Here is a 21,846-nt window from a genome sequence, read left to right as displayed (position 1 = left end):
CGTCGGACACCAACGCGTCACCAGCGAGAAGATGACAAAGAGCTGGACCCAGGGTAGATCAGGGTAGAAGGGGGGGGGGAGGGTTGGTGGGGTAAGGGAAGGGAGTAGGCCAGAGCAGAGAAAACAGGAGACTGGGGAAGATGCCTTCACCTGCTCAACTGTAAACACAACCACGCTAGGTAAATAATACCAGCTTGGAGAGATCATGGCCTACCCGAAGGAAAGGAAAGGAATAGCGACCTAAGGCCTACATACTCTCACCCCACACATAGACGTAGCCTATGAAATAAAAAGGGGAGAAGGAAAGGGAGGGATGAGGAAACAACAGGGAGAGAAATTCCCGTGTCAAGACCAACCAGAGCGAAAGAAAGGGAATGCTATAAAAGCATGGAGGAGACACACCCACAGAAAAAACCTCTACCCCTCCGTAAAGAAGGGGGAGGACAATGGGGTCTCACTCCACAACCCAAACAACGGTCAGTGGATGGAACAACAACAGAAACTCCCTCTACCTGCTGATCCCCTCCGCTCGCCTAACCTAACCTAGGGTGAAAGGGAGAGCAGGAGGCCAATAGGCGCAAAATAAAAGCCTAACATACATTAGGCAGGATATAGGGAAACCCCACACAAGGGAAGTTAACCAGAATAATAATAAATCACCATCATATATACATTAAACAATAAAATAATCTTGTGCTTGTGCTAGGCGCGTAGCCTAACCGAGAGAAGCGACAGGAAGTAAACAGGAAAACAATTAATAATTCTAAGCAGTGAAAACATGACGTCAAGCACAAACAAAATAATAATTATAATAATTATAAAGCTATAACTGTCCAAGGGGAAACATCCTGGGGAGTTACTAAAGCGGGAAGATGACGGGAACCCAATGTAGGAACCCTAATGATGCAGTTCAACAAAATTATCGTTAGGGAAACACCGAAAAAACCCAGCCCAGGAAATGCCACCAGGATGAATCCTAGGGGAAATAACGATAAGCAATGTAATCGACAAAGAGAAGCCCAAACAGAACAAGCTGGATGGGCATACCTCGCGGTCGACATGGCTGACTAGGGGACGCCGTAGCGTCATAACAGAACCACGTATAATTAATAAATACGGGGTGAAACAGCCAAACTTATCATAAAAACCCCACAATAAGATGGTACTTAACTTGGATACAGTAAAGCTGCTGGACGACATGCTTGGAAAGGCGAAAAAAGGCCAAAAGCACAAGAACAAAAAACTCAGCAACAACAACGATCACGTGCTAGAAATGGAATGTGTTCAGATGGCGCTGGGGTCGCTGCTTGGCGGGCGGGTGAGTGTGGGAGCTGGTACGGCTCTCCGCTCTTCCGAGGGATTTTGCCATTGGGATGTCTTTCGAGTGTGGTTCTGTGGTTGTGATTCTTCACTCACCCTTATCCATACCGACGCCTTCTTGGTATAAGAAGGCGCTCGATCTGGGGTAGTAACCCAGCATTCCTGATAGCTTTTTCTCTGGTATATTTAGCAATATTTATACCTAGAAATTCGTGCAAGAAAGGAATTTCACCGTGTGACACAGGGACGAACTCAGAAAATGATTTTCCCGATAACAAAATAAAGATATATAGTTATACTATACTCTTTAAAAGTTTGGTTCAGTCTTCTTGGAGAAATAAACATTTAGTTTTGAAAAAATAAGTTTTGGAGAAAACAGCAAAACAAAATTTTTGGACTCAAGAATCCTGAGAGAATCAAGACAACTTGAGCAAATTATCCCTATATCATTATAACCTGTTTTCTCTATGATGCTACCGCTAGAGAGAATGGGATAATTTAGTAGGTGACAATTATTTTTGTAAAATTTTTTTTGACTCTTTACAAGCTTTTTTACAATTTGTCGTTCACAGTGCCATACAAGCGTTGAACAAAATTGTCCATGAACCAATCTAAACATTTTTTTGACCAATATAGCTTCAGAATATGTTTATTTACACATAAAACTGTCCGAAACATTGTATAACTCACTTGATCCTACCCAGATTAAGTTATACAGATGTTTTTTACAAGTTTTATTTACAATTTATGGTTCACAGTGCCATAAAATCTATAATTGAAACTGTTAATAACTAAAATTTGATAATTCCTCAAAATTTGGTGGTTGCCACTCCCCTTAAGTCAACATCTGCTGCAGGATGCCCTTCAATCCAGGTACTGTATTCCTTATGGAGACCAAAATCCTGACGGAAATGTGACATAGATCTAGAATCACTCAGCATGTTAGTCAGCCTCTGAGAGGGAATTACTCTGTTCCATTAACTTAGTCTATTGTGAAAACTCCCGGATAATTGCTGTCCTAGCACCCTTGAGGGAGAAGTAGGTAAAATTATATGGTGAAAACTCCTAGACAATTGCTGTTCTTGCACCCTTGAGACAGAAGTAAGTAAAAATATATATGTAGGGTAGTAAAAGTTTGGTAAGGAGTGATAGCAGGTCCTTGGAGATTAACCCTTACAGGCCAGGCTAAAATACTGTATCTATACAAATACCATCTGACTTCCAACTTGCTCGACATTCAACCATTCATACTTACGATGGTATTTTTGGCAGTTGACTGCCATCATCACTCAAGCAGCATCAGTTTGAGTTACCCTGCCCTATCAGTTGCATCATGCAGTATTAACTATGCTGTATTGTATATATACAGTATACCTAGATTGGGCAAACTTTAACGTTGGCCAGTTTAAGAAAAAACACATCAATGGAAGGGGAAGATATGCAAATGCACACTGGTACAAGACAAAAAATTCTAAAATATTTGTTGTACCTTCTAACCCATTGCATGGCCTCTTTTCCAAGACACTCATGAAAGTATGTTAATTTTACCAAGTTATACATATTTTTTGTAATATTTTCTTTTATTTCATTTTGTAAAATTACAATTACAGCTCACACAATATCATAACAGATAAGAACTAAAATCACTAACAAATTTTGGGTATATTTATGGTAAAATATAGACGAGATGTACTGAGATGGGGAGATGCAGTACCTTTTAGTGAGTTATACATGTTTTTTCTAAAATTTCTTTGTGCCTTAGCTTTCAAAACTACAGTTATAGCTGACATAATATTGTCAAATAGAACTAAAATGAACAGCAGTTCCTGGGTATATTTATGAGCAAATATATAAAAGATTTCTTTGGGTGGGGAGGTGCAGTACATTCCCCATGAAATCTCAGGTCACAATGATCTCCCTCCATCTTGTACCAAGGTACTAGTGTTGCCGTACGAGTTGCCATAAGTCATTTATGGCCCACTGAGGTGATTTGAACATTATTCCCATAAAATTTGTTCAAACTGTATGGCACAAAATATTGATTCTCACTTGAGGCTCTCCAGATTGAACTCTAGAGCTATTATTATATCTAACATGATCATGCCTATCCCGTAAGGGTTAACCTAAGCCCTATACACATTATTATCTAATTTAGCACATCTCTGAAGAAAAACTTATACTATAAAACCTTACTGTAAGTTACTGTAATTTCATTGAAAAGTTAGCTTAACACATTACCCATGTAAAATGAAATAAATAGTTGACCTAAAAATAGAGAGTTGGAAGAGAATTTCTGTCTCTCTCCCCTTCCGACCAATCTATTTTTAGAAGTCTTCTCAACCTCTTTTTAATAACTTCTTTATTCTGTCTCTTTCTCTTTGTTCTGAAATGCTTTTTCATGAACAAACAGTGTGTTTTATTTTGACTAATACAACTTAGTTATTATGTCTCTATGTTTTAGAACATATTTGCCACACTAGCACATTTACACTTCGTAGACGGTACAGGTAAAATTAGATCAATTTAAACTATCTACTGTACAGGTAAAGACATACAGAGAAATAATAAGTTGTAAAAATGTGTTAGTGCTAACTATGAATGAGAGAGAGAGAGAGAGAGAGAGAGAGAGAGAGAGAGAGAGAGAGAGAGAGAGAGAGAGAGAGAGAGAGATTGTCCTTACTTAAGAGAGTGAAATTATTTATCAATTATTACGGAGGCAGAGAGAATAACGCACAAGAGAGAGAGAGAGAGAGATATTGTCCTTACTTGAAATATCAAGTTAAATTATTTATGAATTATTACAGACAGAGAGAATAACATGAGAGAGATAGAGAGAAGTTATTCTTACGTTAGATATCAAAAGATGGAAATTCAGTATAAAACTAACTTTTAAATGAAATTAAAGTTACTGTTATTTCATTTAAAAGTTGGCTTAATACATTACCCTTAAAAAAAGAAATAAATAGTTGACGTAAAAATATAGAAGAGTGTGAAGGATAGTATCCTATTTCTCTCTCTCTCTCTCTCTCTCTCTCCCCATTCCACTGATCTGTTTTTAAAAGTCTTCTCAATCTTGTTTTTAAAAATTTCTTGATTCTGTCTCTTTCTCTTTGTTCTGAAATGCTCTATATCTCTATGTCTACAGTTTATAAATAATACAGGTAAAATTAGATCAATTTAAAATTATCTACTGTACAGTTAAAAATATATAGAGAAACAGTAATATGTAGGTTGCGCTAACTAAGAGAGAGAGAGAGAGAGAGAGAGAGAGAGAGAGAGAGAGAGAGAGAGAGAGAGAGAGAGAGAGAGAGAGAGCAGTTGTCCTTACTTAAGAGAGTGAAAATTTTATGAATTATTACAGACACAGAGAGAGAGAGAGAAGAGAATTATGTAAGGAACCTCGCAACACTCCCCCTTCTTGTCATGTTAATTTGACATGTCTGACAGCTTTGCCTTCGAGCCTCTTACAAAAGATGAGGGAGAAATATTGGTTTGTTTAAAATACATATCACCTATGAATTTTGTAATTACAGTTATGTTGTTATTATTATTATTATTATTATTATTATTATTATTGTTATTAATCTTATTAATATTTGAAAATTAGTACATATTATTAGGTAAAAATTTATTTATCATACAAAACAAGCATATATGTGTACCATAAAAATTCTCTCATCTCAGTAAAAGAGAGAGAGAGAGAGAGAGAGAGAGAGAAATTATTACTTTTATTATTTAATGTTATTTAATTTACACATAAAAGCTTGAAAACTTATAAATTACATAAAAATTAAACATAAACACTATTGCAGGGTTTCTCAGTATTCGCAAATGTTCGTGTGTCAGTGAAAAACTCATTTATGACAATTAGTTAGGTTCCAATGAAAAGTTTGCGTGTCTGTGAATTCGCGCAACTCGAATCGTGCAAGCTCGATGTATTACTGTATATCCCCCCAAAATTCTGGCAAACATCTTTTGGCCTTCCTACACTGCTCTAGCAAGGAGAACCAAGGCTGCTGGTCCTGCCCCTAACCACTCATATCCTACACACCTTCATTGCTTACCAACATATTTCTTTGAGACAACATCCCTAGCCACAATCAAACCAGCAAACAAAAAGAGTTAATAGAGGTCTTTAAGAAACAGTTGGAAGAAGCATAGTAACACATCTCAGCCATGGTCAAAGAGAAGTGCTGGTCTAAGGCAGGTGAGTGGGAAATATCCCACATTCACTCACCTAGTTAAACACCTTGTTACCAAGCTTCAGCTACCATTTCCAACTTGTACTGATGATTACTCCTAAAAAAAAAAAGACAATGGTCTGTTTACTGCAGAAACAACAAAAAAGCACTCACCTTAGTAATAATACAAATAGTAAATTATTACTGGTGTGTAAATAGTAAACACACAGAGAAAAATCATTGGGAATGAGAGAGACTCCTCATTGTCACAGTAAAATACACAAGAAAAGGAGATACAGTCATACTTCGAACTTACACGAGGTTAGGTTCCAGAACCCCTCGCGCAGGGTGAATTTTCGCGTAAGTTTGGCATGGTCTCTAAAAATGCTAATAAATGCTTATTTCTAAAGTTTAAACACTAAATATGCCTTAATCATGCTCCCAAATTATTAAGTTAACTTTTAAATGGAATTAAAGTCACTGTAATTTCATTTAAAAGTTAGCTTAATACATTGCCCTTAAAAAAGAGAAATAAATGGTGTACATAAAAATTGAGGGTTGTAAGAGAATTTCTCTCTCTCTCCCCTTTCAACCGATCTATTTTTAGAATCATCTCAACCTCTTTTTAGCAACTTTTTTATTCTGTGTCTCTTTCTCTTAGTTATTATGTCTCTATGTTTTAGAACGTATTTGTAACACCAGTGCATTTAAACTTCGTAGACGATACAGGTCAAGTTAGATCAATTTAAACTATCTACTGTACAGGTAAAGATGTACAGAGAATTAATAAGTTGTAAAAATGTGTGAGCGCTAACTATGTGAGAGAGAGAGAGAGAGAGAGAGAGAGAGAGAGAGAGAGTAAAAATGTGTGAGCGCTAACTATGTGAGAGAGAGAGAGAGAGAGAGAGAGAGAGAGAGAGAGAGAGAGAGAGAGAGAGAGGGAGAGAACCAACAGGAACGGTAAAGAATCGCCTGTTTCAAGGGTTGTCCTTACTTAAATTAGAGAGTGAAATTATTTATCAGTTATTACGGAGAGAGAGAGAGAGAGAGAGAGAGAGAGAGAGAGAGAATACAGAGAGAGAAAGAAGAAATAAATGGTTGACTTAAGAATATAGTGTGTGACTCTCCCCCATTCCACCAATCTATTTTTAGAAGTCTTCTCAACCCCGTTTTTACAAACTTTTTTTATTCTGTCACTTTCTCTTTGTTCTGAAATGCTCTAGTCTCTATGTTTTAGAACTGCGCATTTACAGTTTGTAAACGGTACAGGTAAAATTAGATCAATTCAAAATTATCTACTGTACAGTTAAAGACATACAGAGAAACAGTGCAGTAATACGTAGGTTGGCTAACTTCGAACGAGAGAGAGAGAGATAACAGTTGTCCTTACTTAAGAGAGTGAAATTTTTTATGAATTATTACGGACAGAGAGAGAGAGAGAGAGAGAGAAAGAATTACAAGAAAAATTTTACCACTGATTAGCAACACTCTCATTCTTGTCATGTTAAATGACATGTCTGACAGCTTTTGCCTTCCACCTTCTTACAAAAGATGAGGGAAGAATTTGTTTGTTCAAGATAATACAAATTTTGTATTACAGTTTTTATTATTATTATTATTATTATTATTATTATTATTATTATTATTATTATTATTATTATTTAATTTTATTAATCTTATTATTTGAAAATTAGTACATATTATTACTTAAAAAGTTTATTTATCATACAAATAAACATACCTGTTTACATGTACCATAAAAATTCATCTCACTAAAAGAAAGAGAGAGAGAGAGAGAGAGAAATTATTACTTTAATAATATTTAATGTTATTTAATTACACATAAAAGCTTGAAAACTTATAAATTACATAAAAAAATTAAACAAACACTTTTGCTAGGTTTCTCAGTGTATGGAAATGTTCGCGTGTCTGTGAAAAACTCGTGTATGACCATTAGTTAGGTTCCAATAAAAAATTCGTGTGTCTGTGAATTCGTGCAACTCGAATCGAGGTATTACTGTATTACACATGTAACTGTATGCATCATCACCACCTCCTCTAGCACTGCATGGTGCAAAGTACTTCTGTGAAATTCTGCTACTCATGTCTTTCTTGTGCTTTGTCTTCCAGTGACCTCCAGCCTCTCTTCTCATAATTTCTCTCCAAGTAGGTCAGGGTCTTCCAGGTCTTCTGGTGCCCACGGGAACCCTACTGTTACTGTCGCATACCATTTTTCCAAGCGCTATGTAAAGTAAATGTAAGGCATCTCCATCTCCCTTTCATTAGTATCTTATCTACATAGGAACTTCCAAAATTTCCCAATTTGCACTGAAAGTAAGTCCCATATGTAAAGACCACAGGTTTGTATGTTAGGAAAAATACAGGTTACTTTAAAAAAATTTTCATTTTTTAACTTAATCATGCCTTCTGACCCATAATATTCACCTTTAAGCTTTATGTTCAGATCAACAAATCATTTAGATATAGTTTGTGTCATATCATGATTCATATCCAGATTGTACTAGACATTTATGATTTTACGTTTGTATGAAATTTCAGTCTGTTGGATTTCAAATCATGCAGCCTTTCAGTTGTTTGATTTGCCTTTTTTCAGTCTCACTAAATTCCAACTTGAGAACCTGTACAGGACATCATTGTTCCTGAATCTTTAAAAGATTCAACTTCATTAATCCTTTTGTGCATACTCTGCATTACCTCTACTTCATTTTGATGAATTTTGAGCCCTGTCTCTCCGGCTCTATAATGCACTATGTTAAACAAGCTTTGCAAATCAAATGAGAACTTACAAACAATGAAATACAAAGATGACCAAATAAAAAAATGGCAGTGATTGGAAGACAATCAACCACAACTAGATAAAAGCCTTCTTACACAAAGCAGTAATGTACAAGCAGTCCCCAGTTAACGGCAGGATTCCGTTCCTGGCCAAGCATTGATAACCAGAAATCTTCGTTAACCAGAACATCACAATATTATGGTAATAAATAGCATTTATGAAGCGTAAGTACCAATAAACTGCTTACCGATGCCGATAAATTGCTCACCGGCACTGAAAATCGCTGACCGACACCAATAAATCACCTATACATGGCGATAAACCACTTACCGGCACTGAAAGTCGCTGACTGACACCGATAAACCACCTACCAATGCTGATGAACCACTTACCAGCGCCGAAAACCTGGTTAACAGCGTCCTTAGCTAAGCATCATAAAACCAAAACGCTATTAACCGATGCTGCCGATAAGCAGGGGCTGCCTATACTGAAAGTAGAAAAAGACATATGAATGTATATAGAAGCTGCTTGAAGAAAGAAGGGAAAAACTTGATTACTTTCAGCCAGTGACAAAAATCTTTTGTCAGAAGGATGGGAGTTTAAAAAGAAATTTTTACTAACCACTGATAAATCTTGTACTTACCCTTATATCCAGAAAGTTCTCATGAAAATAGAAAATGTGATGATGAAACAGCAGCACAGTCCATGAAACTGATAAATTGATGCTATCTACCAAAGGGACTAGTGCCTTTCTCTTCAGGTTGTGGAGTGTTTAGGATATGTGCATAGGCTGTTTAAAAGTAATGGACATGTAGGAAAAGAAGTCTTTCTTTGCTACTTTTTATTAACATCTCTGGCAACTGTACCCTACTTACACACTTTTTTTACTTTTTCTAAAGAGGGAATAGTATCTGAGAAGTCTGTCAAACAAAGTGGTTATGATGTTGATCCTGGTCATCCTCATATTAGTGATGTAAATGGTAAACATTTATTATACATTTTATTAAATTACTATAATTATCTAAATTTCTAGTCTGTGTTGACTTATACAGGAAGGATTTTGGATAACTGAAAAAGTTTTGTAATTTCATCATCACCTCCAATGCCATGCGAAGCAAAAAGTCTTCATGAAATTCCGCTCTTTTCTGTGCTTTACAGTTTCACACATCTCTATTTATATTCAACCTCCCATCTCATTTTTCATCCAAGTAGATCTGGCTCTTCCAACTTTCTTGGGAGCCATAGAACCCCTGCTCACACTGTCACATAATATCATACTAGGGTTGGTATGAAGGACATGTTTGAGCCATCTTTATTTTTCCTTCGCCATTATTTTGTCTACACAGGACTTCCATAATTTTCTTCAGGGTATAATTTCTCACTTTATCCTGCCATGTGGCTCCTGATATTTTCATTATAATCATAGAACTTTATTTACAAATCAGCAAAATCTTTTAGACGTTTCATTGTCATACCAGTCTGTATAGCAGTGATGTTCATATAAAATTAATATATAATTTTTTTATATGCACTGTCTATTTTATTTCGAAACCTAAATTCTAACTTGAGAGAACCTGTATAGCTCCTAAATATTTGAGAATTTACCTCAATTCTTTTTCCTTCAAGCGTTATTTCATCCCATTGTAGTACATACATTCTAGAAAGCAAGCTTTGTACTCATATATCATGCAAGGTTTACTAATTAAGACAGCATCACCTATGTATTCTAATTATCAATCGTACATACGCAGAACAAACCTGGGTCTTAACATTGGGATAAATCTTCTGGTGCCAGCTGGAAACCAGTAAAAATAAAAACAAGAATTGTTTATGCAAAGGATTGTGGCATGTGGCATCTGCCATGGAGGTGAGATGGGAAGCAGCCAGCAACCTTATTTCCACCCCATGACATCTCGGTTTTCTTCTTACCGCCATTGAGAGAGATATCAAGTTTCTATAATTACCTTAGCCTAAACCTTCTCCAACCATTTTGTCATTATAAAATTATGCAAGTGTAGTTAAAATTTTATTTTCGTGCTCTTAAGAATTTTTTTCATTGTGAGTATCATTTATTTGGGCTGATTCTTATCTACTGTTAACGTTAGCTTATATCTCTGCACCGAAGGCGATTCAGCATTCAAACAAAAGATTGAATGGCTGCCCGGATGACTGTCTAGTACACCTGTTCTCCACCAGGTATGTTTTGAATGTTTTAGCTCTTGTCAGAATACTCTTTGCTGCCATTGTGTACAGGTGCTTGTTGGTATTTCATGTCTGTTTGCTGCTATCACAGTGCTGTACATTTATTTTCCCTAGGATGTCTCCACTGGAATCAAGGCTAAGAATATCAGGTTCTGTAGGAATGATTACTGTGTTAGCAGGATGAAGATTTTTTAGGAGATTTTTTAGGAGATATGTTACACACTTTATGCTGGCTGAAGTGGTATAAAGTGTGATCTTGAGAATAGATGTGAGGAAGTAGTTATCCATACTCAGTCTAGGCTTTTCCTCTGCTAATGCTTTAGTTAATACTGAGGCTTCCTCTTCCTCTTTAGCTCTGCCTTCCTCTCCCATTTCAGTTCAGAAAAAGTGTTTGAGAATTTAGAACAAGACGTAAACCTTATTTTGGTCAGTACCAGGTTTCTCTGAATTGGTTAGGGAACCGGTCTGGGTCCCCCCATAGTGTGCGGTCATTTTCGCAATCCCTTATAAGTTATAAGCGATAAGGTGTCAGTGCCCTCACATGTCTGTAGCCTGAGCCTAGGATTGCTCTGCAATAGTTGGAAGAGTCCGCTGCCAGGGAACCAGGTTGGTTCTTGAGACGATGTGGTTCTGTGCCCTCCGTCACCTGCCTCCGTTTTTCGTGCTCATAGTGTTGTATAATGCGTTAGCTGAAAGATTGTTATGGTAAATGTTAATCTTCACTACGTATGTGACTTCTGCCATCATATGCACCTAGTATGAGATTAGCACCTGTAGGACTAATCATATAGGTATACAGTAGACAGTTTATTTAAAATAATGTCTGTAGCAAGTTTTACTTATTCTGATGTTATGTTGACTCAGCCAGTTGTTTAACCAATCATTTGCCCACTCTAAATCCTTGTCTGCTAGCCTATTCCTCTTTCTCTGTCGAAATGCACTTGTTCGTTCTTTACACGCTTTTTCTTTGGCCATCAGCAAATATCTTACTTATGCCTCGATTAATTTTTTTCTTTCCAAATCAACCATGGTTACAGTATCTATGTTGTTTTCAATCTAGATGTTATTCTAGCTACATAACTTTCTAAGGGTGTGTTGTATGGGAATGCTCGCAAGTATGTTGACTCGCTTTAGGACGAGGCGGAAGAGTCATTGTAACTTCTTTCCCCCCCACCTCCCAACATTTCCCATTTTCTTTTGGTGCCTTGTTTTTTTCACTCAGCTGACTCACGTGGACTTAGCTGAGTTACTTCAGACTTTGTTGCCCCGTCTCCCTTTCATTGAGTCATGGATGCAATGCAGGTACTCGGCTGCTGTCACCCCGTCTCCAGGTGTCACTGTGTGTCGTCAGCTGTCACCACCTGTTGCCAGCTGTCTCCTCCTGTTGCCAGCTGTCCCCTCCTGTTGCCCTCTGGCGGAAGAATACTCAGGCTCAGTTATACTACAGTCTCAGCATAAGAGATTACAACTTCCAGGTAATGTTCATTAAACTTGTAAGTAATCAAGAGCCATCATTGTTGCCAGGTTCTGGAGGAGAGACTCTGAAACCAAGAGTTGACCATTTTGTTCTTAAACGTACGTCCAGGTTTTGGTTTTCCCCTCTGCAGTGTAACACGAAACAAAGAATTTTGACTAGCATTGGTGCACTTACTTACAACATAGAATGGTCAACACCACACCTGGTAAAACTTACTAGATGTCAGGGCAGTGGAAACACCATCAAAGATGCCTAGCAGGTTTATTCCTGGTTGGAAACAAAGTCACAGTGGAAAGTTTGCTTCTTTGAGTGAACTGAACAATATGATATTAGTTTGATAATTCATTCTATGGAAGGCTTGTTTTTGGCAGTTCAGGATTCAGAAAGAGCAAATCTACCTACAGAGTGGCCATTACATCTGCAAGTTTGACAGTTGCTGTGGGATTAGAGGAGCGCATAAATGTAGACTTATTAGCATGCAGATGAACAGGAACAACCAGTCAGTTGCTATTCCTGTGAGGGCCCTCAGGCTTGAGTAGTGGATGTGTTTCTTTAAGTTTGGCCTGATTCAGACTCATAGGCCTTCCCCCACCTCTGTCTACTCTAAGGAAGTATTGAGCAAATTTCAAGTTCAAGAATTGCTCAGTGACTCCTATAGAGCCTTAGTAACCTCAGAACAAATGATTTTCGAACTTTCTAACTCTGTCAGTGGAAGTGTCTCTTCTTCCATTAAGGGAAAATCGACTCAACTTACAGAATTTCTTGCACTTCCACTAACTTCTGCATCTCATACTTAACTGCTTGGAGATGCTCAACTGTTTCCTCCCAATAAGGGGATTTTCAAAGGTATCATGGGGCTACCCTTAATCAAGTGAAGAACAACTGTGGTCTTGTGTCAAGAGCAGCAGCGATTTGTGTATTACTCAGGGTGCCGTTCTATAGAAATTTTCAGCACCTGGAACCTTGCAGGCATCAAAGTTTCTCTGATTTCTTAGATATACTGTAGTAAGACTTTTTTGCTGTTTACTTTCAAGGTTATCGTTCCATATTTCCTGGGTATTGCATTATGTGCTATTAGATCTGGCTGATGATCAGCACCTTAAGGTGTTGGGATCAGTTGTGATTGAAGCCCCTTCAACTCATTATCAGTCTCTCTAGAATTTAGAGCAGGTCTAAATTTTATATGCCGATCATTTTGAGCCTCTGGAATGAGTTCCATTAATTATTTACTATGAAACCTTTTATTTAGCACTATCGTCGGTTAAAAGAGTAAGTTATTGCAATCACTCTCCTTAAGGCTGTTGTAAAGGGAATGCTATTTTATCTTTTTTGCCTTAGAGCTGAGAGTGATGTTAAGGCTAAGTTTTTCAGAGAACTGTAAGAATTCCAATTTAACCTCTTTGTCCTGTTGAGGCAATAAAACTTACTTAGATAGGTTAAGCCTGGAAGAGGCAGTTATCCTTTTGTTTTGTGATTTTAGAAATCTAGAACATTTTTGTCAAAGGTTATGCCGGGAGGAGGCAAAGTAAACCTATTTGTTTTGTGGATTAACCTTTAGTGGTTTTAGAAAACCTAGCTGTCTTTGTCAATAGTTAACCCCAGAGGAGGCAAAGTTAACTTTTTCTTTTGTGGTTTTAGAAAACTTAGAATGTCTTTGTCAAAGGTTAAGCCTGAAGGAAGCAAAGTTAACCTTTTGTTTTGTGGTTTTAGAAAACCTAGCTGTGTTGGCCAATGGTTAAGCCCGGAGGAGACAGAGTTAGCTTTTTATTTTGTGTTTTCAGAAAACCTAGAATGTCTTTGTCAAAGGTTAAGCCTGTAAGAGGCAAAGTTAACCTTTTGTTTTGTGGTTTTAGAAACCTACAACATCTTTGTCAAAGAACACGAGGTTCTCTGTGACACATTTGATTAGGCTAGTGCATGAGAACTAGTTCCATACGTTTTACCTTTATTGAAGGTAAACTTGCATCATGTGAGAGCTGTTGCAACTTCATTTAATGTTATGACAGTTTGTTGCTTGAGGATGTGAATAATGCAGCGCAGTAGAAGTGCAATTTGGTTTTGCCTGCTCACTACCTAAGTATGCAGAATCATGTTGGAAAACAGTAAAGCCCTTAGTCTGCTACTAGTAGTGGGTAGTCTTTTCCTGAACCAAAGAAAGAGCAATCCTTTAGGCTCTTTGTTTTAAATCCCAGGTTTTAATATTTTTGGGAGCATGAAGGTACAGTACATATATTGTATAGGAGCCTACCTTTATATCATAAAGATATTTATTTTTAGTGACTCGTTTTATAGGGCTTTTGGATCCAAGCACAGGGGTCCCCTCATGCCACTTCTGTTTCATTCTGGTTGAATTGAAGTGGTTTTCTCCGCAAGGCTGCTCTTCACTGCACATGTATGAGAACCTTCCTCCCTGAATGGAATCCAACTTCTGGTGGCAGTAAGATCCAGATCAAGTAAGAAAGTTTTGGGTTTCATTCAAGAAATCTTTAGCTCAATTGGGTGAGCAGATTTTGTATAGCTGCATTACCCACTATCCCCTTCTCAATGTGGGGATCAACTAACTTTAACCATAGGTAAGATTCATCCCAAATAATGTAAATTTTCATAATAAAATTTATTATTTGGATACTTACCTACTGTTAAAGTAGACCCCACCTAGCCTCCCCACAACTTAGTGGGCTATCAAGGAGAATTCTGGCAAGAGCTAAAACATTCGAAACACACCTGGTGGAGAGCAGGTGTACTAGGCAGTCATCTGTGCCGACTCGCCTATCAGTGCAGAGATATAAGCTAACTTTAACAGTAGGTAAGTAACCAAATAATAAATTTTATTATGGAAATTTATATTTCTATCACTGTCCTGTAATATTCAGCATAAAATCAAGAGCATTCAGTCACTCTTGCAATAAATTATTTTATATATCACGATATATTTATGGTAATAAATTAATTTTGCCAAATTTAATACAGCACTAGATATTTAAGGATTATTTTTAAGGGGGGCCTGTCTAGTGTAAGGAAAACCTTTGTTTATAATATTTACAACAGCATGAAAGACATGATATATATAAATTTTAATCCTGAAAACCTATTTTGAGACTTTTAAGTTTTTGCTTTCTCAGTAAATTAAACAATATCTACTCTAATACATTGTCCTTTAACATTTTCCGAGTCGGGGTCAGGTTGGGGAGCCGTTCTGGGTGAATATGGCATTGTCAGAGAGTTGGAAAGTATAGGAAAGCAAGATGCTGGACAGTCTTGATTAATGTCAGTAAGTGTATGCTTCCTCAGACCCAGATGATTGTTGGTCTGGAGATGAAGATCAATTCTCTTTTCAAGCTTTTCTTCTCTCCTTGCTAAGAAAATTTCAACCTTTAGAAAAACTTCCAGTCAAGAAGTGGCAGTCTTTTTTTGAGACACATGGCCTCTTTAGAGAAGTTTGTCAACATGGATCATCTAAGAATAAGACCAATTAAGTTTTACCACAAAAACTTAGGACAGGTCTCATCTTCCAGACTCGACTCCAGTGGTAGTTCCTTCAGATCTTTTGGTTTCTTTTCATTGGTTGGGAGAGCAGTCAAGATTGCCAATGGGTCTGCCTCTAGACCTCAAGAACCCAAACCTCAGATTGTCCTCAGGTGCGTCAGAGTCAGGTTTGGGAACATCACAATGTCAGAGTTGGAATGTAGATGAGAGCAAGATGCTGGACTCTGATCTGTTGACAAATTTTTCTTCTTCCTACCAGGTCGATTGCTTATTTTAAGATGAAGATCAACTCTCTTTTCGGGCCTTTCTGACAGAGGTGGTTAAACAATTTTATATCACTACTGAGAGAATTTTGACCCTTGGAAATGGCTCCAGTCAAGAAGTGGCTGTCTTTTTAATGTCACAAGGCCTTTTTAGAGAAGTTTGTCAACATGGCCCATCTGAGAATGAGATCAATTCAATTTTACCTCAAGAACTCTTGGGACAGGTCTCTTCTTCAGGATTTAACTCCAGTGGTAGTGCCTTCAGATCTTTTTGGTTCTCTTCATTGGTGGGGAGAGCAGTCAAGACTGCTGACAGATCTGGCTTTAGATCTCAAGAGCCCAAACCATATGGTGTCCTCAGATGCACCAGGATCAGGTTGGGGAGCCATTCTGGGGAATATTGTAATGTCAGAGAGTTGGAATGGAGAGGAGAGCAAGATGCATTTAAGCAACCTACAGCTTTGGTTGTGTGGAAGGGTTATATGCAAGAGGAACATCTACTCAGAGATAATACAATCACAGTTTATTCAAACAATTCAACCTCTCTTTCTTACATAAGGAGGCAAGAGGACACAAAATCGAGAGATTTGTCAGGCTAGCTGAGAAGCTTCTTTGGACAGAGTCCAGGAGTGTCATTTTTCTACTACATTGGTGTAATGTATACTTGGGCATTGTATAAAAGAAGGCTTGTAAAAAACAAGGAGCTAGAGCATCCATATTTTAAGAGATTTATTCTACCACTCTGCCTTAAAAAACATACACAAGGTACATGGCAGATCATCATAAGAGTATTGCTTCTCAGTAACAGAAATAGTAATATTTCAGTACATCCCAATTAGTCCCAGGGAGAAGCAGTGTTATTGCAGACAACTCGGCAGGAAAAGACAAGTTTTTCTGTCAGAATGGTCTCTTCATCATCAAGTATGTCAGAAGTTAAACAATCTTTTGGGAGCCCCAAATATCAGTCTGTTCACAACTGCCCAAAATGCAAAGCTCCAGGTTTACTGCTATGCACTCGAGGATCCTCAGGCTTGGGAAGTTGATGCTTTTCTTCAATAGTGGTCAAATTTAGACCGTCATATTTTTCCTCCATTTGCAGTTTTGAGGGAAGTACTCAAGTTGGGAGCATTGGAGAACTCATAGATGACTTTGATAGCTCCATGGTGGCCCCAAGGGGAATGGTTTTCCTGATGGTAGACATTCCTCGCCTTCTGCAGTTCAGGAAAGATCTGAGTCTCATTTGAGAAGATTCCATCAAAACCTTCACATGCTTTACCTGACTGCATGGAGACTTTAAACAGTCTCTTACAAGCTGAGCAGCTTTCCAATAACTAATAAATCAATCCTTAAGTCTAGAGGGTCCTCCACTGTTAGATTGAATCAACAACAGTGGTCAGTTTATTGATATGGGTGCTTGTCCTGAGGGATATCCAGCACCTATTACCTCTTTAGATAACCTTATGAAGTTCTTCTGGTATCTCGGGTATAAGAGGCAACTTTCTTTTCTAGCAGGCAAAGGAGATCACTATATGTTGTTGTCAGTTCATCAACATGCAAACTTGAATATCACTCATGACAGATTTGAAAGAAGCCTTATGATCTTTTGAGGAGGAAGCCCTGAAATCCTATCATTGTTTAGGATGGAATTTGGATGTAGTCATTAAGTTTTTGACATTACCTCAATATGAGCCTAGCTCTTGCACCGGCAAAGTGTATTAGTGAGCTTCAAGACCTTTCTTGTATATGGGCTTTGTTCAGTGGGATGCCTGTCTCCCTTTTCTTCCACTGTTTAGGGCTAAAAATGGTGACAAAGCAAAAGCCTTTTCCAGATTTGTGATGATGCTTAACTCTTTAGCAGTAAATGAAGAGGAAGCTCTGCTATGTCCAGTTAGAGCTAATACAGCATAAGGATTTACCTGAACAGATTTAAACCTTTATTCTGTGGTGCTAGGAGGCCAAACGCTTCTATGTCCAAGAATGCTATGTTCCTTTTTCCGCATTTCTTCATTAAGCCAGTACATGCAGAGTTGAATCGTGATCTTTTACCATTATTAGAACTAAACCTCACAATGTCCATGCCCAAAGCATGTCTTTTAATTAACTCTGAAACCTTTCGCAAGAGAAGGTTGTCAACACAGTTCAGTGAGGTGTAACTCACTTTTTGCCTTACAATATTTGCAAGACATTGGAATTTCGTATGAGAACTATCAAGCCCTTTTAGTCCCATCATCCTGGCTGGGACAATTTTCTCTTGAACCAAAAACGAGAGTAATCTTCCTTTCTCTGCTTTAGTTTTGGGAACAGAGATTCACATTGGTGCATAAGAACGTGTAACTGTTGTCTTTAGTTTTGGACTGTGGTGTGGGCTTTTGACTCTGGCACAGGAGGTGCTAGCACTGTAAGTGTTAGTTCTTTTTGCCTGTAAGGATCCTCCAACAAGTCTTTCTACAAAGACCTCACACCCTCCTGTGGATCCATCACCTGGTGTCAGTACTTACTAGGAAGGATCACACAACAGTCCCGTAGGGGGTACTGCTGTCAGTGCACTTCACGCATACACTGTAGGCATTACTCGAGGTTCTTTGCAGCATCCATTTGGCCCCTAGTTGCAACCCTTTTCATTCCTTTTACTGTACCTTCTTTCATATTCTCTTTCTACCATCTTACTTTCCACCCTGTTCTAACGATTGTTTTATACTGCAGCTGCGAGGTTTTCCTCCTGTTACATCTTTAAAACCCCTTTACTCTCAATTTCCCTTTCAGTGCTGATGGACCTCATAGGTCCCAGAGCTTGGCCTTTGGCCCAAATTTAATATTCCAATCCATCACACAACAAGTAAGAATGCTTAGAAGCTTTTACCCTGCTTGGCATTGTGAATGTTTCTCTGGTTGCACTAACCCTCCAACCTCATTCAGTGCAGTAGTCAGCTAACTTTAACAGTAATTAAGATTTATCCCAAATAATGAACATTTTTAGAATAAAATTAATTATTTGACACCTACTGTTTAAGTGGAAACCCACCCAGCCTCCCCACATCTTAGTGGGAAGTCAGGAAGAATTCTAACAAGAGCATAAACACCTAGTGATAAACAAACAGGTGGTTACAGACAGTCTGTCCTGGTTAGTCAAACATTATTTTGTTTATTTTGAATACTGAATGCATATAACGACACAGAACTGTAAGTATCCACGTAGTTAATTTTATTATAAAAATATTCCTTTTCTCAGATTGGTGTAGGCTTCATGTGTTTGAAAGTTTCAATGAAATTGATTGAAGATGATGGGGAGGTAGCAGTTAAGTTATGCAAGTTGAGTTATGGAATATGTCCTTATCAAGTTGGAGTAGCCTGACCATGAGCTATATGATCTGTTTTCACTGTTAACCCTTAAACGCCTACTGGACATATCATACGTCGACTAAAATTGTCTGTTGGGTGCCAAGTGGACGTACCGTACGTCGACTACAAAAAATTTCAACCTTCAGTCAACTTTTACTCGACCGAAATGGTAAAAAAACTTAATTGTAAGCTAAAACTCTTACATTCTAGTAATATTCAATCATTTACCTTCATTTTGCAACAAATTGGAAGTCTCTAGCACAATATTTCGATTTATGGTGAATTTTTGAAAAAAACTTTTTCCTTACGTCCGCGTGGTAACTCGGCCAAAAATTTCAGAAATTCTTTCATCATTTTGTTGTAATTTTTGCACTGTTTTATATTAGCCGTTACATAAAGTTTTATATATGAAAATGTGCGCAATTTCATGTAAAATACAACAAAATACAACCCATGGTTGTAGCTTTTATCAGTTTGGAAATATTTTCATATAAATCTCGATAACTGCCAAAATTTCAACCTTCGGTCAACTTTGACTCGACCAAAATGGTAAAAAAACACAATTGTAAGCTAAAACGCTTACCTTCTAGTAATATTCAATCATTTACCTTCATTTTGCAATAAATTGGAAGTCTCTAGCACAATATTTCGATTTATGATGAATTTTTGAAAAAACTTTTTCCTTACGTCCGCGCCAGAAATTCTTTCGTCACATTGTCGTAATGTTTGCACCGTTTTATATTAGTCGTTACATAAAGTTTTATATATGGAAATGTGCGCAATTTCATGTAGAATACAACAAAAAATAACTCTTGGTTGTAGCTTTTATCAGTTTTGAAATATTTTCATATAGATCACGATAACTGCCAAAATTTCAACCTTCGGTCAACTTTAACTCAACCAAAATGGTAAAAACGCAATTATAAGCTAAAACTCTTACATTCTAGTAATATTCAATCATGTACCTTCATTTTGCAACAAACTGGAAGTCTCTAGCACAATATTTTGATTTATGGTGAATTTCTGAAAAAAACTTTTCCTTACGCCTGCGCTGTAACTCGGCCGAACATCTCAGAAATTCTTTCGCCACGTTGTCGTAATGTTTGCATCGTTTTACATTAGTCGTTACATAAACTTTTATATATGAAAATGTGTGCAATTTCATGTAGAATACAACAGAAAATAATTCATGGTTGTAGCTTTTATCACTTTTGAAATATTTTCACATTAATCACGATAACTGCCAAAATTTCAACCTTTGGTCAACTTTAACTCGACCGAAATGGTAAAAAAACGCAATTATAAGCTAAAGCTCTTACATTCTAGTAATATTCAATCATGTACCTTCATTTTGCAACAAACTGGAAGTCTCTAGCACAATATTTTGATTTATGGTGAATTTCTGAAAAAAACTTTTCCTTACGCTCTGCGCGCTGTAACTCAGCCGAACATCTCAGAAATTCTTTCGCCACGTTGTCGTAATGTTTGCATCGTTTTACATTAGTCATTACATAAACTTTTATATATGAAAATGTGTGCAATTTCATGTAGAATACAACAGAAAATAATTCATGGTTGTAGCTTTTATCACTTTTGAAATATTTTCACATTAATCACGATAACTGCCAAAATTTCAACCTTCGGTCAACTTTAACTCGACCGAAATGGTAGAAAAATGCAACTGTAAGCTAAAACTCTTATATTCTAGTAATATTCAATCATTTACCTTTATTTTGCAATAAATTGGAAGTCTCTAGCACAATATTTCGATTTATGGTGAATTTTAAAAAAAAAACATTTTCCTTACGTCCACGCGGTAACTCGGCCGAACATCTCAGAAATTCTTTCGTCACATTGTCGTAATGTTTGCACCATTTTATATTAGTTGTTACATAAACTTTTATATATGAAAATGTGTGCAATTTCAAGTAGAATACAACAGAAAATAACTCATGGTTGTAGCTTTTATCAGTTTTGAAATATTTTCATATAAATTACGATAAATAGAAAAATTCGACCTTCGGTCAACTTTAACTCGACCAAAATGGTCGAAAACTGCAATTGTAAGCTAAAACACTTACAGTCTAATAATATTCAATCAATTAGCTTCATTTTTCAACAAACGGGAAGTCTTTAGCACAAGATTTCGATTTATGGTGAATTTTTGAAAAAAACATTTTTTTACGTCCGTGTGTTACGGATTCATGCATCATATTGTGATAATATTTTCTCTGTGTTGCTTTGATCGTTTTACAATTTGTTATATACCAAAATCATCGCAATTTAGTGTACAATACAAAGAAAAAATAATCCGTTAGCTTTAACTGTTTTGCTCACAGCGATTTGTATAAAATTATATATGAAAATTTTTTTTGCGTCATATATTTCAATATTTATATATGATAATGATATTTTTTTCATTTCTGATGGTTGCATACTAAACTTCAGGCAATGACAAAAAAAGGATTCAAATGAACTTAATCTTAAAAACTAATATTGTGATTTTTGAAAAAACTTTTTTCGGCGCTTAACTCCCGAACGCCGCACGCATACAGGAGTTTTTTTTTGTAAATAGAGGCTCGGGCGTTTAAGGGTTAATTAACTGAATTGCTGCTTTGGTGGTGTTGTCATCTTTACCATTAGTCATAGTGAGAGTTTTCAAGGAAGGTTACAGTAATTTGCACCAAACTATGATATACTGACTAGTCACTATCGTGATTACGCATGCTTGAGTTTGTGGCTAAGTGCTTGTGCATGTTCCAAAGAATGGGATATCTGCAG

The 21,846-nt window shown here is 37.0% G+C and overlaps 1 protein-coding gene across 2 annotated transcripts in view; it reads left to right on the top strand.

Moving 5' to 3' along the window:
- LOC136837315 (calmodulin-like protein 4) overlaps positions 1–21,846 on the top strand; it is a 59,444-nt gene that overhangs the window by 25,030 nt on the left and 12,568 nt on the right. Inside the window, exon 4 of one of the 2 annotated variants that reach the window (XM_067102081.1) lies at positions 10,424–19,154. The exons of the other annotated variant lie outside the window; for it this stretch is intronic. Within the exon in view, the coding sequence (XP_066958182.1) occupies positions 10,424–10,467 (44 nt within the window). The 3' untranslated portion in view covers positions 10,468–19,154. Of the gene's footprint in view, positions 1–10,423; positions 19,155–21,846 lie in introns of those variants that run through there. 2 annotated transcript variants of the gene reach the window in all.

Source organism: Macrobrachium rosenbergii, chromosome 58, assembly GCF_040412425.1.
Source record: "Macrobrachium rosenbergii isolate ZJJX-2024 chromosome 58, ASM4041242v1, whole genome shotgun sequence".
Classification (NCBI taxonomy): domain Eukaryota; kingdom Metazoa; phylum Arthropoda; class Malacostraca; order Decapoda; family Palaemonidae; genus Macrobrachium; species Macrobrachium rosenbergii.
This window is presented reverse-complemented; position numbering and strand designations above follow the sequence as displayed.